Here is a 21,379-nt window from a genome sequence, read left to right as displayed (position 1 = left end):
CTGCTGAGGCCAGGATCAGCAGGAGGAGCACTGGATAGCACAGCTGTGCTCTGCCCAGCCTGCAGCCACACCGCTCTGCGCCAGGCTTGGGGCAAGTTGGCTCCTCACAACTAGAAACACAATCACTACTAACCTCCTACAATAAAGGATGCTCTACACCATTTTCACTACTACATTTTTGCAACTTTTGGCGCCCTGCCTCACAGGATCAAGTTTAACTTTTTGTTTATCTAATAAAGGTAGCAATTTGTAACTTTTCAGGAAAGAAGGCTGATTTGAGTAGCAACAACCTCATTAATGCAGGAGGTGATACAGACTGACCAGTTTTCAACAACTCCAAAAATACCGACTGAACACAACAGTGCTACACAATTAAAGAAACCCAGCAGTATTTTATATACACAGAGATCAATACATATATGTATTGAGAGATGGGGCATGGCACACACACATACACATCTTAAAATGCTATCAGGCAGTATTTTTATCACATGAAAAATCTGATAATGGCTAGAGGCAATGAGTAGCTGAAATCATACTCCATAAATTAATAATGCAAACAAGCTCAATAAGTTTGCAGGCATCCTGCATGCTGCTAAGACAACTTTCCCAATGCTGTACCAGAAGCACAAGAACAGATTTTTCAGCATAAACTTTCTGTAATGAGCATTGAAGCTCTATGGATACGTTCAATGTCTAACAGACATAAATATAACAGAGGTTATTAAGTACTTCATGCAATCATGTAATTTCTACCTAAATCCTAAACAACTAGCACCTGGAAACTGAACTGCTGTTTCCCATTTACAATGCTGGTAATGATTATACCCAAGGAAGACAACAAAAAACCAGCTCGTTAATGTGAAACAGTCTCACAAGTTCACAATAGAGAAGCTCAAGTTAATTCAAGAAGCTATTTAACTGTTAAGAATGCACAATAATGAGTTCACTTGTAAAATATTTGGCAAATAATTAACTTTCAGAATTTCCCAAGTAAGAATTTCCAATAAAAACTTCATTAATAAGTAACTGAAATCTACAACATTTTTGTCCCTTTATCTGCTCTCTTGTGGAGAGAATACCAAAATTGTATGAGTTTATTAGTATGCATCAAGCATTTAGATGTAAATGTCTCTAATCCACTTCTAAATGAATCTTCTGTTCAGTGTGCTCAGGCACTTCCAAACTTAAGGAAAAAAAAAGTATTTGTAAGCTCATAAAATAATTGTCTTTCACCTATTTTCTGATTTTCATGAGCTCCTACAAGGTTGTTCCAAAAGGACATCTCAATTCTGTGATTATTGTGGAATGAAAAACAATTTGCATTAATTTTTAACAGGAGAACCTGAGATTCCAAAGAACAACTCCGACCACTGTTTGGAGAGTGGTGTGTTATAAATGCACAGTACCAAAAGAGCTTGCTTTGCCAGTCTTATTAGAAAAATGTTATTAAAATATCATATATTAATATTTTAGTTTCTCTAGTGTGCTAAGAGAAAAGAGCTTAGATAATTTTTTTTAATGCTCAATAAGGGAAAAAGTAGCAAAAAAATAAAGGCTTCCTGGTAAGTCTTCAATGATCATCTCTGTGTTTCCCCATGCATGATAACAAGATTAAAATCAGTATTTGCCCAGTAATGACTCATCTTTATGACCATTGCAAAAAACAAAAACAAAGCCAAACAAACCCACAGCTAGGACCTGAGAAGATAATTGCTTTTCTGAACTAGGATGGGATGCTCACTAAAGCTTTCCCCACATCTCAGAACCGCAGTGAAGGACACAAAAATGTAGAGTAGGCAACAAACCAGGAGTTCAGATGGCAAGAAGGGAACATCCATCTGGAGCAAAGCTCTCACTATCAAACAGATTGAAACCAAAGTATTGCAGCAAACTAAAAATCTGCTTACAGAGTTGCTCTAATCCAGGAACTTGTATTACCACTCAAGTAGAAACAGTTCATTATTCCACCTTCACTTCCACCTCAAGCCTTGTGCTGGCACTGCCATTTATGGCAGACTTTGTTAGTCTCATCAGAGAACTGATCCAGTTAAAAATGGATCTTTTCTTCCTTTTTTGTCAGTTCACATTTCACCTGAATTAGCCCTGATCTGGCTTGTTCTTCGGTTGCACAAAAAGGTGTCAGCATGAAGCAGTTAATAAGAACACACCTGTGTGTGAGAAAAATAAAATAATGAACAGCTCCTGTTGGCATCTGTAAGGATAGTTGGGCCAAATTAAAATAAACTCTTGTCACCAGAACCCCTCCAGCAAGAGTTTTAACAATGATTTGGTCAGAGTTCTGTAATGTGAACAATAGACAAGACAGTGACCAGGGAGTGTGTTTGGTGTTTGCATATTTTTAACTCTGGCTATATAAACTACAGATTCCCAAACCCTGACTTTGCCAAAACAATATAATCAGGAACAATTTGAGAAGACTGAGGTTTTCAGCTTGTTATTTCATAACTATGTTACCGATACAAGCTATAGATGCTGAACTGCTAATGTACTACTGAGTCTTTGTTAAATTATACAGGTTTGCCTTAACAAATAAAGTAATACAGAAGCATTTGTTTAGAAATTAGTTTGGAATCAGTTCACTGAAGACTTGCTTCATTGGAAGAAAATATAATTGTCAAGAGACAAAACCCCCAGTAGCTTGGACAGACGACAATTCAGAATTTACTGGATTTAAATGGCTTGTAGCACTAAATAAGTGTGGGCAGAGTGGGCAGAAACCAATTATTTCATAACTTCTTTGCAAAATGCACATGTAAAAACATTAAAATACTTAATTTTAAAAGAGTCATCTTTCTAGCTTCAAGGAAATATTCCCATATTGGCCTATGGCTAATCTGTTGCATATAGGAAATTATTTTTGCAGATGTTTACAAATACTAAAATATATTACTAGTCAGAAGCTTTAAGAAATGCCTTTTATAACAAAAGGCAGGACAAAATTCCTCCATCCAGCAAAATCTACTTCTAAGATTGTATCTGGTACTTAGATTCTGCATGCAGACCGCCTTGGTTGTACTTATGTCCTTAAAAAAATCAAACCCAAACACAGAACAAGCAATTAACTGAACCCAAACCACGTCTGAAAATTTATTTTGAGCCAAACAAACAAAAAAGCTGTAACAGAAAAGAGTACTTAGTATATACTTACTGTAAGTGACATCTCATTCTAAATCTAAGTCAAATGTTAGGTTCATTTTAAACTTCTTGCAGTATGAAAAACTAGTTCGCAGAAACCTGTTGTTTCAACCTTCAAATCCAGAATTCAAAACACTCATAACTTACATAAAACTTCTGGCAATCTTTGTACAGACAACAAAAAAACCTGAAACATCTACTTTTAAAAAGCTTCAGGGAATTGCATTATTTTCCAAATTGCCATTCTGATCTTCTAATCTGGCCATTCTTAAATGCTGAAAATAATTTCATGCTCTTGTATGACACTGATTTGTGAAAACAAGTTGCAGCTACAAAACTTTTTTGCTTTCTTTTTAATATCACCTATTAATTTTAAAAACAAACAAATGAATTTTCACAGTAACATTTCAGTTTCAAATAGAAAACTGGATGCCGGGAAAAAGCCTGACCCTGCAATATGATGGGTCTTACTCAGCAGCACAGGGAGGGAGCCTTGGCGAGCTCTCCAGAGCACTGGGGATGAGAATCGGCAGCTCTGGAGCAGTGAGGAGCTGCCTTGGGGCTCGGGGGCTATCAGCACGGACAGGCTCTCGCTGCTCCCCAGCAGCACACGCACACCCTCCGCAGATCAGGCAATGCCTTCCTGAATATCAGTACCTCATTCCAGAAACAGCCACAGGAAAAGGCACCGACAGCACGGCACTTGTACCAAGTAAACAACCCCAGTTTTCCCTCGGAGGCACTAAGGCAAAATGAGTCCTAAGAGCCAAGCGGGGCAGACCCGAGAGATCGCGGGGGTTACCCATTAAGCCCATTAACCTCATTAACCTCATTAACCCGGGCCCCGGCTCGCAGAACCCCCGCCCTGGCCGGGCACACCGCGGGGCAGAGGAAACGCCGGGAACAGAGCAGGGTCCGGAGCAGGGACGGCAGAACCTACCTGGGGCACTACCGCACAAGGGTGCCTCAGAGAGCAGCGAGTTTCCCTCTCACATCACATGATGTGCTGCAGCTGCTCTGGAACACATGACTCAATGGGACAAGGAATTGCAGAAAGCAGAAAAAAAACCCAAAAAGCTGGGAGCTAACTTGCGAGAGAAACAGACTCTTCTAAAAGATTAAATCTTTTCATGATACAGTCTTAAAAACCTCACAAAATTAAATTCCTACAGTCACTTGCCTTTCTAAAGGCATATATATATAAAAAAGCCAACAGATATCAAAAAACAGGTGGTAAAGTCAATCAGCATTATTAAATAAAAGCTGAATCTATTGAATGGCAAAAATCTTGAACAGGATACATAATTCCATCTCAGCCAAAAACAGGAACTCGTTCAGAATTAATCAAAAAGATGATTACAGATATGAGAAACTTCATTTTAAGGACCTACTGAGACAATTAGGCCAAAAGGAGGCAAAACAAAGTGGACATAGAACACATGTCTAAAAATCACAACTTGCATGAAATGGAGGAATATGGCTTGATGTTTGCTGTGCCCTACAAGAACTAGGATTTATCCAAAGGATGGTGGTAATTTCAGAAAACTAAAATCAATTAAAAGGAGTTCTAACAGCATATAATTAAAGTATGGAACTTGTTACCCTGTAAAGCTGTGGGTGATAAACGTTTACACAGCTATAGAAAGCAACAGCATAAACCCAAGTAAGACAAATCCAGCAAGAGGAACTGAACTCGGCAGCACTGTTTCTGTGATATCCTGTGGCTCCTCACTCGGGTGTCCCCATGAGGCTCCTGCAAGAGGATATTCCCCATGCTCCACTCTGCAGAGGGAGCAGCTGGAGCAGCTTGCCCTGCTCCCCTGTCCCTTGGTGCCACCGGCAGCCAGAGGTGACAGCTGTCCCTGCCCAGTCGTGCTTGTGCCCTGCTGGTCACCCACCACACACCAGTGACAGCCCTCAGGGTCACTTCTGTCATCTGACCACAAAACCGGGCAGACACAACAGCCTGTGCACAGCTGCTTTCAGTAGCACTTCACCACCACTGGCCCTTGAACGTGCTTCAGCATGAACAAGCCTTAAAGAGAAAAACTATTATTGTAATTCAGTTTAGTCTATAATTTAATAACCATTTCCAGCCTTTCTGTAAAGAACTTAGAGGTAACAACTACTATCTTAATCTACTAGTAAATTAGCATACTGGGCGACAATCAGATGCTCCGCTGGTTACATAATCTGCTGCAGAATGCCCTGTGTGAGCAACAGGGAGGATCTCGTTGCCTGGTGTTGCCCAAACCACAGTGTGGCACTGGTTCCAGCAGAGACATCAGACTGGCCCACTGTCCATCCCTGTGCTGCACCTCTGCACGCTGCTCTGCCATTCCCAGCATGGACACTCGCTGCATTCACTGCCCATCCCTGTACTGCTCTGCCATTCACAGCACGGAGACCCTGCATCCACAGCTCACTTGTGCTGGACAGGTTTTTTCAATGATCAGGTTGATGACTTGGAAATGCTACAGACACAGTTGTGGAAAACAGGCTACAGCTGATCCCCAGAACAAAAATACCTTCAGGTTTAACAAGGTGAACTCGCACTCCCCGAAGGTAAACAGACCAATTTCCAACCAGCCAGGCAAGGCACTTTGACTGCTGGACTACCTGCTATTTCTGTAATTTTCCTCTTTGACATGCTTATAAAACTAGCAATGTACACAAACAAAGGGGAAAAAAGTGAAACTGTTACAGAGGCCAACTCTTAACTAATTCTGCAGAAACTCTCACTCACAGAGCTAACACTAGGAAAACAGAACTTCAGAAAGAAAAAGAAAACGTTTTTATAACTCCACCTCAAACCTGTATCATCTGTTTTGCAATGAAATTATACCAAATTCTATAAAACTACTTGCTTTTCCCTATTGCAGTACCAGAGTTGTCCCTTACAACCAAGGTTTTCACTTGTTTTAAATGATACTTGTTCCTTTTCCCAGTAAACAGCCTCCTCAGGACATACAGTTCCATGTGAGTTTTTGCTCCAAATTCTGATGAGATGTGGGCTCTGGACTACAGAGGAAACTTTCAAAACAAACTCTATAGGCTCAAAGTTGATTGCAATGAATTTTCTTTTTTCAAGTAAAAACCACTTCATTTTCTAACCAGATGTATTATTTCCTAGCCTGTAACTCCTTGTCCTAACCTTCACTGCACAGAAATACAAGTTAGACAGCAGGGTATTTAGCTCCTTTGGAATTAGTAAGCAAGCCACTCCCTCAGAGTCACTAAGTTTTAGGAATCAAAAGTTTAATACAACCATTTGCAGGTTTTAAAGATTACTAAAGCTAGTACCCACTTGTGCTAATGTAACTTAATTCCAAAAGAACTCCTTAAAAACTCCACTCCTTAAAAAAGCGTAACAAACATTCAGCCACTCAGGTTTATCTCTGTTCCTGAGAGCAAAAGCAATTTCACACAATTGTTAAGGATAGGGTATTAGGAATGCCATAGTGAAACTGTATTTACAAGGAAGTGCAAGTCAGCCTTAATATAATTAAATGAGCTGGAATTTGGCCAGTAACTCAGGCTATGACAAATCCACAAGCCAGTCTATCCAACAGTACAAAGTGTACTTGTTTATGCACTTTTCCACAGCACGGCTGATGACAGAAACAAAAAATGTCTTTAGGCTGGTGCTTAACTTCAAACAGGAAGAATTGCATTTAGGTAATTTTAAATAAGTCACTTCTAACACCCTCCCAACTCTCATACAGAGTCATGAACAGATTTTGTCAGAGCTACTCTGTGGCTATACAAAGCAGTGAATCTTATTTTGAAATAATTCAAAATAATACCTTAGAATGATATGGAAGTGGAAATTAAAATCTGTGGTACCTCATACTGTGGTTTCTACATAACTTGAGGCAACTTACTACAAATGTCCCAAAAGCCATCAAATGCTGACTTCAAAGAGGGTGCAAACAAGAAAATGATGCAAAGAGGGAATAAATACAAGCCAGTTGAGAAAACAAACCCAGTCACACCATTTTAAGAGTACTTTGGAGTTCAACAAATAGAGCATGAACCACACTGCAAGAAGTGGCAGCACAGAAGTTACTTTTTTTCACTGCTCCTGGCCAGGCCCCACAGCAGAGGCAAGATGTGCTGCATTTGGAGCACAGCACTCTCGCACTGCCCTGCAGTGGCTGTGGAATGTCTCAGAGAAGAACATGCAGTCACTTCCTTGTGAGTCAAAGGCCTTGGATGAAAATCAACTGCAACACAATCACTGAGATGCCAAGTGGTAAGCAGAGGTTTTGCAAGCATAAAAATATAACTATTTCAAATATCAAGCAATCTCAGCAATGTATTTTAGGGCATTTATGCCTCAAGCAAACTCTGCATTCTTCTGTTTGATGAAGAATGTCAGGCAGTTGTTATTTACTCTTTCAGTTGAACCTCTGCCACAGTATTTCAGCCTCCTAGGTACCACACTGGACCATATCACATATCAATTAGTATTGCTTAATTAGCAACAGGCCCATGTAAAGCAGTGACAGAAATAATTTTTAAGAGTTGTTTATACCTACATCAGTGTGTGTGTAAATTCATATTTTTAAATAGACATTCTGAATGATAAGAAAAAAAACTGTAGTATGATATTGTTTTAAGCTCAAAATTATCCTTAGAAACTGCAAGCCAAATGTATTACTGTGATGTACAGTTTGCAGTGAAAGTAATCTTGGGAACAGTAGATTGTTCCTTCCATGCCTGAAAAAGGCTTTTAGAAATCCTCATTGCTCAAACTGTCATCTACCAGAGATTATTTCTTATTTAAAATATGGATGTCATTAATACCCTACATTTTTATAAATATGCTATGATGAACAGTAATAAAAGCATCTCTTTATTTCATCCACACTCCAAAAATATTATTCTGTAGGTCTGAAGACACAAATTCCAAATTTACCTAACAGCACCATATTCAATAAGAGCAAATGAATAAAGATGGCATTACAAGTTTTCCAATACAGAAGTCAATCATATCCACATACTGCAAATTCTGTGACTATTTTCCTTTATTTTAAATGAAGACTCTGACACAGGCTTTGCTACTGGGTTCTGCACACAGGTAAAATCTGTCCGATAAAAGTGTAATTACCAGTACTCTTCTGAAAGTTATCAAGAATGCAAAAACACTTAACAGTGGTTTAATTTCCAATACTCATAATAAAACCAAGACATTATTCTATATGTAGTACAGCATCACACAGGCAAAACTGCCTATGTATTTATTTAGTGTTTCAGGTGTGTTAGAATAAGTTTCTACAGAAACAAGTATCATTACCTTTTTCTGCTCAAAAGCAATATTCCCTCAATGAACAATGCTAAGATTAAAATATACCAAAATCAACACCAACAGAGGTATTTGTCAAATTCTTGATTCATGCCTACCTGGTAAAAGTACTGGTTCCAGTTTTTTAATCCTTGGTTCTGATGCTATATTTTCATCAGCCTGGAATAAAAGAAAAAAAAAAGAGATAATTAACTTAAGGCTCAGAACTTTACAGTCAAACACAAGCTTGACCTGCTTGTACACAAGAGAAAGTTGTTTTAAGCGAAAAGGTTCATCTTAAGGAGCTGGAATCCAGTCATAGAAAGAGTTTTTAACAGTTTTGAGGGCATTTACATTTGTACCAAAAGAATAAAAAATATTTAAAATATTCATGTTTAACAGATTGGGTAACCCAAACTATCACAAGTCGCAAGATGAATAAAAACCAATTTGGCTTGATACTACATAATGGCTCAAGATTTTCAACAAGTTTTACAGATATAGACACTCAAGTTCAAAGTAACTCTACTAACTTCTAACATGCACAGCTTTCCAACATAGGAAAGATTTCAAAAAAACCTAAGGCCTAGAACATGCATATGCCTACTTGCACTTCAGTTTCAAACGTTAAAAATTAAAAACTTCTATAAAAAGACTGGAACCTTTAGTGAAATAATCCACATTTCCTACAATGATAGCACTATAACCATTTCCCAGGACAAGGAATATCCAGAACTGTGTTACATCGACATCTTACTTCTACTAAGAAATTGGGAAAAAACAAAAAATGAGTCAACATGTCAAACATGTTGCTAGAAGAGGTCCTGTCTTGTCTAAAGCAAACAAATACCACTTTGTGTCAAGTGCACATCCAGATGAGACAAAAAGTCCTGGTGGTTCTCGACATACTCAGTACTATATGCGCTATATATAATTGATAGATATACTTGGTTTCTTATTTATGCCATCAGACACGTTCTAAACATGAAGCGGTGGCTACAAGTGAGAGTTTAACTATCTGCAAAGCTGCCCAATGCTTTCTCCTGATCCCGCCCAGCGCTGCGAGCAAAGCGAGCCCAAACACCTGAAGCATAACTCACAACTTTCCAAAATAATCTACCACGGGCCGATTGTAATGAACACGAGACTTTATTTTGATACAAGTCCGGCTTCCGGCAGACCGCCGTGCGGGCTCTGTCCGTGTGCGGCGCGGGGACCCTGAGGCCGAGGGGCTGCACCCCGGACCGGCTGCGCAGCTTTTGTTTCCCGGTGCCACGGAGGGCTCGGGGACCCGGCAGCCCCTCCGCAGGTGCTGTTCGCCACCCCCGGGCCAGCGGGCACAGCCCCCGGGCCAGCGGGCACAGCCCCCGGCGGCACCTCGGCCAGGGACAGGGACGGCCCGGGGCAGGCAGGGCAGGGCAGGGCAGGGAGGGCAGGTCGGTAATGGCAGTAAAAGGCGGTTACCTGAGGCAGAAGGTACGACTTGAAGGTGGGTTTGGGCTGCTTGAGGGAGAACATTGTGGCCGCCGACGGGCGGCCGGGCCGGGCCGGGCCGCGGAGGTGGTGCCGACGCCCGCCGGGTCAGGCCCGGCGCCCGCGGCCGCTCGGGCTGCGCTCCCCGTCACACCGCGGGGGCGGCCCCGGCGCACCCTCCTTCCCCAAGGGAGGAGCCAGCGGCCTGGGCAGGCCCAGGCTGGAGCCGCTGCCGCCCCGCATGGGGCCCCGCGGCTCCCTCCGCCTCCCCGAGCCGGCCCAGCGGCTCCTCGGGCGGGCGGCGGCCCCGGCGGGCCGGGCAGTGAGGGGCGGGCGCGGCTATAGCCGCGTACGGCGGCGCGGAGGGAACAAGCGGCCCGGCGGCGAGGGCCGGCCCGCGGCACCGCGCAGCCCCGTTCTGCCCGGCCCGGGCCTACCCGGGAACACGGGGCCTGCGGCGGGTGGGGCCGCCTACCGGAGCGCAGGATTGCCGCGGTTCGGCCTCAGAGCCCCGTGGGAACTGAAACCCCAGCTCCGGGGCCTGCAGGAGTTACCGCTACCCAGGGCTGGCTTGTAAGGCAGCGGTGAAATCCAGCTCCGGCATGGAGGAGAGAGGGACTGGTCAGAGACTGGCGCAGGCTGCCCACGGAGGCCGTGGCTGCTCCATCGCTGGCAGCGTTCACAGCCAGGTTCTGTCACGCCTTGAGCACCTGTTCCAGTCCAAGGTGCCCCTGCCCCTGGCAGGGTTTTGATCGATGCTCCATTCCAAGCCCTTAACGTTCTGTGAATCACTTACTGCTATGGAGTTCTTCCCCTGGCACCCTTTACAGAAGGTGTATGCGTTACAGCTGAGGGTTGTGTGAACTCTCTCAGGCACACGATGTGACTCTTGGGGATGCTTCTGTGCAGGGCCAGGAGCTGGACTCCACGATCCTTGTGGGTCCCTTCCAACTCAGCATATTCTGTGTGATTCTGTGAGGGCTGGATGATGCCCCAGGCAGCTGCTCAGTCACCCTCCAACTCTGCAGCCCTGCTGACTGGGAGCTGGATGTTGATCCAATATCATTCTAACTCCCTTTAAGCTTTCCAGGCACTCATGTGTTGCTCACCTGAACTTCTCCAGAACATGGAAATAACACAGGCGCCTACCTAAACTGCCAAAATCCATCACTGCTATCTCTTTTAAGTAGGAAACTGAGTAACTGCTCATGTTTGCTTAGTGGCCTGTGGCACCCATAAAGGTCCATACTTTATTATGACTGTTCTAAACTTGGCCTCCACAGTGAAAATACCTCCTACGCAAAGCAACAGTTTGGGTGGAAATGTGGTTTAATGGAGAACCCCAAATCAGGAATACACAGTCTGTCAGCTGTGAGATCTAGGGAAGGGGGAGAGTCTGGGTTCTCCTGCTGATGATCCAGTCACAAGGGAACTGGGTTAATCCAGCAGGTCTCTCCAGAGCCAGGTCTGAAGTGTTCAGTAGGGTAAGAAGGGCTGGCCCCTGGCTGCTGCTGCCCCACAGTCATGGTTCCAGCTGTGAGCCAAGCAGAGTTCACAGCAAGGACCATGCTTTAGGGGCAGGAGTTGAAGGCCAGGACCTGACAATCAAACTGCTGGTGTTTTGCAGCCTCACCATATTAAAAAGCATAATTTTGGTCAGCATACTGTCATGAAAATGGAACAGCTCATGTACAATGTAACATTTGTAAAGGCCTGCCACAGCATAGTGGTGAGGCCTCCAGAAAAACATTTTAGACACAAAATGACACATACAGTACTCAACATCAGCTGCAAAGTCAAGATCTTCCCTTATTAATAGAAAGTATATCATATTGCATTATAGAGCCTGGGATTTTTTGTGAAGTCTGAGGGTGTGTGGTCAGTGAAAGAATGTACTTTAGGGCACAATCTGGATCCCACAATTTAGAGGAGATGCCCTACTGATTGCAGCAGAAAGGTTTGATTGAACAGTGGGGAGGGAATTCACTGGCACCTGCCTAGACTGAGGAAAGCTCTGTGCATACATTTAATGCTGTTCAACAGCCCAGGAGGGACCACCCTGCTCTTGGACTTGTGGATAGAAAGAAGATAAAACCAATCCCAGTGTACTTCTCAAAACAAGTGCACCTCCTTGCACAAGGGTCCCATCTTATTGCTAATGGCAGACAATGCCCTTCACTTTATCCTCTATTTTTATTTTGTGATGGAAACATCCTTGTGTAAGTGGGATTATTCAGCCTGGCCTGACCTCATGCCCCAGTCCATTTTAGAGAGTGCACTGTGCTGCAGATGCTGCTGATGGTGTAGAGCTGAGTACTGTGAGAGCAAAGCACAGCTCCTCTCATCCCCTTTCATAACCTAAATCCTTTGGATGTTTGATAAGTGAGAAATACTGCGGGACTAGCCCTTATCTTTATCCTTCTTTAAAGTTTTTGTTCATATTCAGAACACTGGTGAAAGGGAATTTAACTCAAAAAGAGAGGAAGAGAAAGTGAGGGAGTGAGGAAGGCAGAAACTACCCAGACTTGTTATTGCACCTGATAAATTTGCCAGTAGTATTAAAAATTATTATAATTTACACCATGTCAGAATTCTAAGAGTATTTCTGCATCAGCACAGAGACTTTTTAGGGGTAGCTGCAAAAGCAATCTTACTCATGAGAGGATGATCACAGGATAGCAAAAAATTCCATTAAGGACTGCACTGACACATTGAAATTGCAGTGCTGTTCTGAAAAAAACAAAATCAAAACTAAGCTCTCACAAGATTTATGAGGATTGTTACTGGAACTGGTTGCAAGTTTCCACTGAAAGAGTTCTGTGCCCATAGGAGAAGAAGGCTGATTTGGCAGAATTGAGTACTTTGGAGAAGCAAGTTAATTGCCACAACTTGCAGTGAGATGCAGACAGGCAGAGCAGGACAGGCAATTAGGGCAGGATAGGCAGGCAGGGCAGGGCAGACAAGGCACAAGTGCAGGCAGGGCAATCCTCTGGCTCCTTTTTGGCAATGAACTCAGCTGCCTGCCCATCTCTGGCCATCCCAGCTCTGCCTCACTCACTCACTTTTTTCAAACAGCTCTGCTAAGCCAGAGATTTTTGAGAATGCCTTTGTCTATGAGAGCAATCTTGAAATAACGGTGGGAAGACAGCTGTGCAACAAAGCCAGCTGAACTGAAAAGACTGCAGATGTCTAGTGTTATTCTCATTATTTAAAAAATAAAATTTTTTACTCAGCACAGTTATTTTCCTTGCCTCTACCTTGTTATTCAGTGGTATCTCCCGTGTGCTAGCCTGGCCAGGACCCTTTCCCTTGGCCACTCTCTGAGAAGCAGCCTGGCCTGCTCTCCCAGTGGTGTCACCCCCAACACTGTGTGGCTGTCTCCCAGGGCTCTTTTTACACACAGTGCCTCTGTTTGTGACAGTGCAGATAATTATCTGTCAGCAATGGCTGGGGTGCAGAACCTGCTGTGTTCAGTGCACACTCAGATTAGGCGCCTTCCTCAAAGTTCTGCTCCAACCTCCCAAGGCAGCTCTGTGGCTGGGGAAGTGCTCTGGTTTATGCAATGCAAGAGGGCTGGGGTTAAATCACAACAGATTTTCACAATGGTCCCTTTTGATCTCAGCAGATTAGAGAATGGCTTTCATTAGGCATATTCAAGAACAGGTTAGACCACCATCTGCCACTGATGCTATTGACATAGCTGAACTTGCCTAGTGCAGATGATCTCTTCCAGGCCTGTATTTCTATGGCAACTTCCATGTTTTCATAGCTCTCTGAAGACTGGTTCAATTATTGGTTTGAACTCCAAGACAAAAAGACACAAGTGTTGTCTGATTTCACAGCAGAGCTATGTGCCCAGAGCTACAGCAAGTGTGCAGCAAGCCTGCAAAGTCAGGGATTCACTGATGGAAGTCAGTTCTATTTTTCCCTGAAAGTGCTACAGTTTATTACTTTACCTGGACGCCTCTCTATTTGTGCACTCAATGGTTTGTGCACCCAAGTTGCCTCAGCCTGCACGCAGAAGTGTGGGACTCTGGGGACTTGTGAGGGAGCCACCCCTACAGATCTGTATTACCTCTTACAGAATAAAAACATAATGCCTTAAATTTATTAAGCAGCTGGTAAAAACCCGGTTATTCCTGAATGTCCTTGATGAAGACCTAGGAGAAGAATATTTAAAATGTGTTTACATACATAAAACAGCAAATTTGACAGTCTTGGCCAAATATATACAAAAGACATAAAAACTATGCAAGAAGTTTCTTGAGGTATCTCAGGAAAGAAGCCTCCTTTGCAAGGCATATCTGTGAAGTGGAGGGTGTCTTCTTTGTGTGGAGGTTTAATGATATGGGGCTTTGCTATGCCAGGTGAGGGTACCTTCCTTGTTAACCATTGTGTAGGTTTTACTTGCCTGGAGTTACTGGGTGCTGTTCATGGCACAGTGTTCTACTTGGGCTTGGACTATTTCACACAGGAATTGTAATAGTGATTATTACATTACTGGTGCTTCTAAACTAGAATCTGATCTTTTTCCATGGCCTTTTGGAAGGCTGTTGGTTTGCTCAGGTGATAGCTGAGCACAGCAGTCCAGTTAGGGTAAGCAAAGGGAGATGCTTGCATCTAGAGCCATGCAGGATGAAGCACTGTGGTTTTACTGGGGGCTCATGATGCACAGACAAAAGAGGAGCAGGCACATGAAATTATGCACTATATTTTTCACTACTCCAACACCAAGCACTAGGTGGACACCAGCACTTAAATATTTCATCTGAACATCTGCAAAGAATAATTTAAAGCCTGTTTTGAAGACATACCTTACATCCATTGTAAAGATACAGGGCATCAATCATAAAGCACCACTTTGCCATATCAAACTCTGCAGATAAGGCTAAAAGTTGAAAAAACCAAAATAAAATTGCAGTTTTAAGAAAATCTGTAGTGTTTATCTCACTCCTCTCAAGGCTTGTGGTTTGTCAGCCTACAATGCAAAATGTACAGCTGGGTGCTGTTTTATGCCTACACCAACCTCCTGTGCCTGGCACCATTTGAAATGGTGTTTAAATGGCCACATCAACCACGTCCTTACATCGCTTTTGCCTTCCTGTCTGATGTTGGATCACAACAGGGGATCAAAATCCACAATTAGGCTGAATTTTCAGCTTAGGTGACTACTGCATGTGGTAGAATATTTATCTGCAATGGTTGCAGTGAGAAGAAAACACCCCAAGGGCTACTGTAGCCTCATAACCCAGCAAACAGAGGCTAATTGTCACTGCTAGTAACAGCCACAGGCTTTATGCTGACTTTGTAAGGCCTCGGGACTGAGGCTTGTCAGGACTGCTTTGTCTGAACTTGCCTTAACCTGCCTCGAGCTGTCCCTCATTTGTTTAGCTGTGAAAGCAATTGTTTTAATGATGAAGATAATGATGAAGAAATTCAGGTTTATTTGTAGGATTTAAAGGCCAGTGATGAAAAACAAGATATAACTTTGTAGCTCTCATAAAAATGCCCCTAAAGTAGTAAAAAATAAAGACAAAGAAACAACATGAACTCATGCTCACCCTACAGAGGATCTGGGATGCTGACAGCTGGCAGTATGTCCTCACTATCCTCACTGTAGCCACTGACCATTGGCCCCAGAGGATCAGCGCAGGTGTCAATAAACATCAAAATAAAGGGTAGATAGTAGGAAGTGTGCATTGAATAACTTAAGCATTTTCTGGTTTTCCATTAGTAGCATAGTAGTATTCTTTTCTGTTCTCTCTTCTTGTCTCTTCTCTAATTAGATGGATCTAAACTAATAATTTATATATTAGACTGTTGAAACTTGTTACACCAACAATAAATTCTTAACTTTACATCTAAGGCTCCCAACAACTTTTGAGTGCAACACTAATTCAGGAAGAAGTGCCCTGCTGGACAGGACAGTGCTGCAGAAGCATCTGTGTCCAAGGACTGCTGTCATTTGGAAAACTCACCTGCTCCACATGAAGGGCTCCAGCAGCACTCTGACTTTGTGCCAGCCCAGAACACCTGTAACAGGGCACAGTCCTGTTATTCATCTTACAGAGCTAATGCAAATGATCCTCTTAACATCCTTGGTCATGCACCTTCCTCATGTTCCTGTTTCCTGACAAGGCCTTGCAGATGTGTTCTTTTTTTATTTAGAAGAACAGATAAATATTTTGCTGAAGATGCCAAGCACAGAACCTTGGAAAGCATCCAGATAAGCAGCATGGAGAAACCATAGTTGGGAGGTTTCAATGGCTACTTTAATGAATTAGTAAATAATATGGAAAATGGCTTTTCTTGATTCTCAGGTATCGATCTCCAGCTTCTAAAATGGATAAAGTGATTCTGCAACAGGAGAGGCTGAGAGCAAAGCTAAGCTAGTCCCTGAATGGTGCAACGTAAAAAGGGGTAACTCATGGAATCAGGTGGGAGGGTCATGAACCTGCCTTTGTGAATATGACAATTAGTCACTGTGTTGAAAACATTTGCCTTGAGGGAAAGGGAAATGTTTGTATTGCAAGATACTGTAAGATGAACAAATTTGAATTACCTCAGAGTAATATCTCTGCATAGACATAGCCCTAGAGTACACACCCTTTCAGCTTGACTTGCTTCACTATAGGTCAAGCACACAATAAATCATGGCAATGGAATTCACAGTGACATTGCTGTGGAGTCACCACATCCCTAGCAGTGAAGGGGGACATATCTCCCTGAAAAGCACTATTAAACATGCCTCTTCAGAAATGCAAATTCCCTGCCTGCATCCTTTCAGCCACTATTCAAGAAAGCAGGGAGGCAGACATGCAAATGTGTTGGTCATTATTCTGCTTAGTGAGCTCCAAATCTATTATTAGTCTTCTATGCACATACAAAACCATATTTAAATCTTATTAAAATGGCTGCTTGTCCAAAATGACTCTGCCAACAAGTAAAGTGTTATTACTTCACATGTAGTGGCAGAGACATTTTCATTCAGTTCATGCTGTGTGAGAACACAGAAAATATCCAAACCTCTTAAAATCATCCCTCTGTAGAAAACTTTACGCAAAATTACTGGCAACTGTTAAAAAAAAAAATTATTTGAAGATGTTTGGCCCATGCACTGCATAAGAAGAAACAGATTAGTAAAGTGTTTGGACATTATAAAGAAAAAAATTGATATATTGAATTAATTTACCATATTTTTCATGTGTTTCTTTATAAATATTTTTACACAAAGGAAGTATATAAATACAAAGGTAAAATATTTTTGTTTGAAATCTACATGCTATCAGACAAATTTTCAATGTAAGTGCTAAAAAAATTAAGTGGTCAAAAGCATGATTAACACACATTTTATAAAGACAATGTAACAAGAGGTATGCAACACACTGTATTCCATTCCACAATGCATACTGCTTGTTTAGCACAGTGCTGAAAAGCTGCATCCCTTTGTGTTTGTAATGAATCCATTTCTGGTGAATGTGCAGGCAAACAATAACAAGGCATTGGCAAACTGGAGGCTATTTTAACCACATATACACAATGGCTATGTAGTTGCACAGAATGGTAACACAGAAGTAAACATGGAAGTGAAACAATTTCAAATGTCATTCTGTTTGTACAAAATGTCAAGTTCCCTAAGTTGAAGAAAAGAGAAACCCACATAAAAAGCAAAATGTCAACACTGTTCCAACAGCAGTGAAACCAGTAAACCTGCTGGTAAGAACCAAGCTAGGAAAAATCCAGAAGAAATGATGACTGAACTGTGTGAAATGTCTGTGCACTTTCCATGATCATTCAGTCTAGTAACAGTACTTCAGGGTATAAAAATGGATGGAGCATGAAAATATAATGCAATCAATACAAATCAGATACCATTAATACATTTATAAAGCCAATCCATCAATCTCTGCATTTCAAAATGCTGTAAGCATCATTGTCAAGGAGGACACTGAGACTTGCACTGTGGGGCTGATGGTAAGTGAAACAAGAAATTACATCTTTTCAAAATAACATATGAATGAGTTAAGCATAAACCTTGGACCAGTATTCTGCCTTTAACTCATTTTCAAAATTCTCTGCCCAGTGGTAAGCATCCCCTGTTGAAGAGAGGTGCTGAATATTTGGGAAATCAAAATTCCTAAAACTTAACAGGGAAGAATGAGGCAAATAACACTCTGCTATTATGAAGAAAATGATCAAAACCTAATACTTAGAATGCCACTGCAGAGACAAGTGCTCTGGATACATCTAACTACAGATGCTGATTTCTACTCTTTGTCCTCAAAACAATTTTGCTGTAGAGACTTTTTTTCTGCTTTGACATTTGTTTTTGAAATTTACTCAAGAAAATTTACTCAAAAAAAAGAATTTCTATTCTCATCTGGAAAATCTACATATTGTTTAGACAGACTCCTAGAACCTGTTCCTTGTTCCTCATGTGTCATAATGAAATTGCAAGATGGAAGATGAATTTATCACAGTAGATTTGTTTCAAGCAAAGATCAAAATCTCACTTGATCAGAACACCTTTCCCATTCTGTTTTGATTTGTTTTCACTTGCAGGCATCTAAGAAAAGTCAGAATCTTTTTCTAAGTCTGCATGGACTTCTATAATCCTCATTTATACAAAATACTAATGCAGATCTTGGATTTCTATTATTAAAATATCTATGTACTTGGTATTCTTAGAATCTCCCAAAACATTTTGAAACAATGATCACTGTTTTTCAACAGTTTAAGGCTGTCACAGCATGCTTTGGGCTGGGGACAGATGTGATACTGAAAGCAAGATTATGCCACTGAAGTTCAAGGACAGATTAAGAATATGTCTATATGTGGCTTTCCAGGTCAGATTTCTCCAAACACAACTGTATTTTGCCAGTCTGACCTATTTTAGTGGATGAGAATGCCATGTCATGCCATTCTGAAAGAGAAGCTGAGCAGCATGCATGAAATCAGAAGTGAAAGAAGGGACTGCATAATTTTTCCTTGCCTCCAACAATTTTGTTTTGATCTGAATAAACACCATGGCTACAAAGAAACTAGCTGCATAAGTAAGGATAAAACTAAGGCTGGTTAAAAATGTGTTCAGTTTGAGAAATCTTCTGATAAAATTATTACATTATAATATTGCTCTTCCTCTAAGAGCTTTATAATGAGCTTGTCATTAAATGAGCCTATCACAGAGGCTGAAATGGAACAAAGGAATATCTATATATTCGGCATCTGTGGACTGTACCTACCTTTTATCTGCCCCTGAGAGAACATCTCCCTTTCACCCAACCCAGCAAACATTTATTTAAGAACAGAACATGCATCTATTAATTTTAAAAGAAGAGGAATACATATATTCACAATTCTTCTTTAGAAATTAATTTTAAAATCCCTAATTTGTTCAATTTGTCACTCTGCTTTCTCAACTGTTGGTAAAACAGGGACCATAAGCCACTTTAACATTCAGTTTCTGTGGATGCATTTTCTTGCCTGGTTTTCTGTTCTTCTGTTGCACTGCCAAACGCTACCACCAAATTAGTTACACTGCTGGCATGTCCTGGTCTATTTAATTTGTCCTTCATGGACTTGGCTTTCCGGGAATGGCTGTGCAAACTCTTGGAGCGTACTGATGGGAACCCAGGAGTCCTTTCTTCCTTTGCTGACAGGAAATTCTCCTTCTCAGCCTTGACAGGGGCAGGCATAGAGGTGTAAGAGGCACTCATACCTGCTTCAGCAACATTACTATCATCATCTGTGTCCATCTGCTTCTCCTCTGCTTGTCTTTCTGCCTCAGAGATCAGCCCAGGGTATTCTGGAGGACGCTCTTGAGAAAGCTGCTGCTCAACTTCATATTTCCACTCCGTGGCCCACTGCTCAATTGTAGAAGGGCACACCTGATCCATAATGGTACTGTACTCTGAGGTCCAGTTGTTAACTCCTCCAACCAGCTTTCCACCTTGTGCAAATATAAAGCTCCTTGACTTCATCATAGTGGTTTGACAAGCACTGAAAGTTTCAGGAGGAAAGTAGCGCATTGCTTTGGATTTGTCCAAGGGATAAGAGATGGTTGCTTCTAACTTGGTACGTTCTACTTTTAACTGAGTGTTCTGAAAATCTGGTCCTGCTGCCGACTGACTGTTCGTAACAGCATTCATCTGGTTCACACTTTGAGGGATCATTCCATCGCTACTGAAAACCCCCTGCTTTTCACTCCCCAAACCACCTGAGCCAGAATGGGCTCTGGAAACGTTCTGTGCAATTTCTAGTGTAGATTTACTGTGATCTGCTGTAGCAACTGCATTAGGACTCGAGGTGTGGAGTCCAGTTTGGTGTTCTGGAGCCAGCATCCTTGGGTCTGCTCCATCTTCTTTGGTACCAATAGAGTGAGCTTTTTTACGCATGGCCGGTGACATGGGCGTGGTGCTGTCATCAAAGGTGAGCTCGTCGCCACTGATGTGGTATTTGTACATGCTGTAGCCATCAGAGCTGTTGACGCTGCTCTGCCTCAGCAGGTAGGCAGCGTCACACTCGGAGGAGGCCCGCGAGCGCGTGTACGTCAGCTCGGCTTTGTCGATGCCCGCCAGCTTCTCCAGAGCATTCACCATCCGGCCCGAGAGCTCCTCCAGCTGAGACAGCCGCAGGTCCACTGTCTGCAGAGAGGCTTTCATAAAATGCTCTCTTTCATTCACCTCTTCTAGCCTCATGGACATATTTTCAACTCTGTAGGGTATAAGAAAGGAAGCAGAGAACAGAACCTGTAGAATTGTGCAGTAACCCATTACAGGCACACAGCTCCTGATTTCTTCCTAAGGCAGAATTTTGTGGTGTCTGTCATGCCTTGTTCTTTTTTCCTATGGGTAGCAACAAAAGCAGGAGCATTTTCTTGTTATCCATGATTTTGTACACCATATTAGAGGGGTATTTGAACTTTGCCCTTATATTCATGGCAAGAGAGCCCTTAGGGACAGACTTCTATTAACATTTCTGCGTGTGCCACCCACTGTGTGCTCACTTGTTTTCTCTTTCACTGTGAAATATCAAATTAATTACATGAAAAGTACTTTCCAATGGCATGTTCACAGGGTGACTTAAAATAGCATCAAAGCATGTTGTAAAACAGGTTCTGCAGCTGCATGAGAGAGAAACATTTACTGGTTGATGGGATTGCTTTTGCTCTTGAAATACCTTTCTATTTTGTATCAGCTGAAGGGAATGGAACTATTGTCTAGTTCAATTAAAATAATACTTTTCCCATTTTCTTTTTATCATTTATATCATAATAGATGCGATGGTACTAGAAAAAAGCATATAAACATAATTAGCTGGAATGTGGCTTAGAGATCATATACTAATAAATCTACTGTGGAAATTAAATGAACGTTTTCTTGCTCCCATACACAAAGGATGATGAAGCATCTGGAGCAAGGAGCCATGAGAAATAAGCAAATCTGCTTTGTGGCCATAGAC

The 21,379-nt window shown here is 42.0% G+C and overlaps 2 protein-coding genes across 4 annotated transcripts in view; both read right to left on the bottom strand.

Annotated features, from left to right (window-relative positions):
* MTMR10 (myotubularin related protein 10) overlaps window positions 1–10,132 on the bottom strand; it is a 34,023-nt gene extending 23,891 nt beyond the window's left edge. For 2 of the 3 annotated variants that reach the window (XM_058811638.1, XM_058811640.1), the window contains exons 1-2: window positions 9,911–10,132; window positions 8,566–8,626 (exon numbers count right to left, since the gene is read on the bottom strand). In XM_058811638.1, the coding sequence (XP_058667621.1) occupies window positions 8,566–8,626; window positions 9,911–9,964 (115 nt within the window). In that variant the 5' untranslated portion in view covers window positions 9,965–10,132. Of the gene's footprint in view, window positions 1–1,910; window positions 2,068–8,565; window positions 8,627–9,910 lie in introns of those variants that run through there. The other variant, XM_058811639.1, reaches the window with a different exon arrangement.
* Window positions 10,133–19,368: 9,236 nt separating this feature from the next.
* Window positions 19,369–21,379, bottom strand: part of TRPM1 (transient receptor potential cation channel subfamily M member 1) — a 70,705-nt gene continuing 68,694 nt past the window's right edge. Inside the window, exon 28 of the mRNA XM_058811712.1 lies at window positions 19,369–20,632. Within this exon, the coding sequence (XP_058667695.1) occupies window positions 19,369–20,632 (1,264 nt within the window). The remainder of the gene's footprint in view (window positions 20,633–21,379) is intronic.

Source organism: Ammospiza caudacuta, chromosome 10 (genome assembly GCF_027887145.1).
Source record: "Ammospiza caudacuta isolate bAmmCau1 chromosome 10, bAmmCau1.pri, whole genome shotgun sequence".
NCBI classification, from domain to species: Eukaryota; Metazoa; Chordata; class Aves; order Passeriformes; family Passerellidae; genus Ammospiza; species Ammospiza caudacuta.
This window is presented reverse-complemented; position numbering and strand designations above follow the sequence as displayed.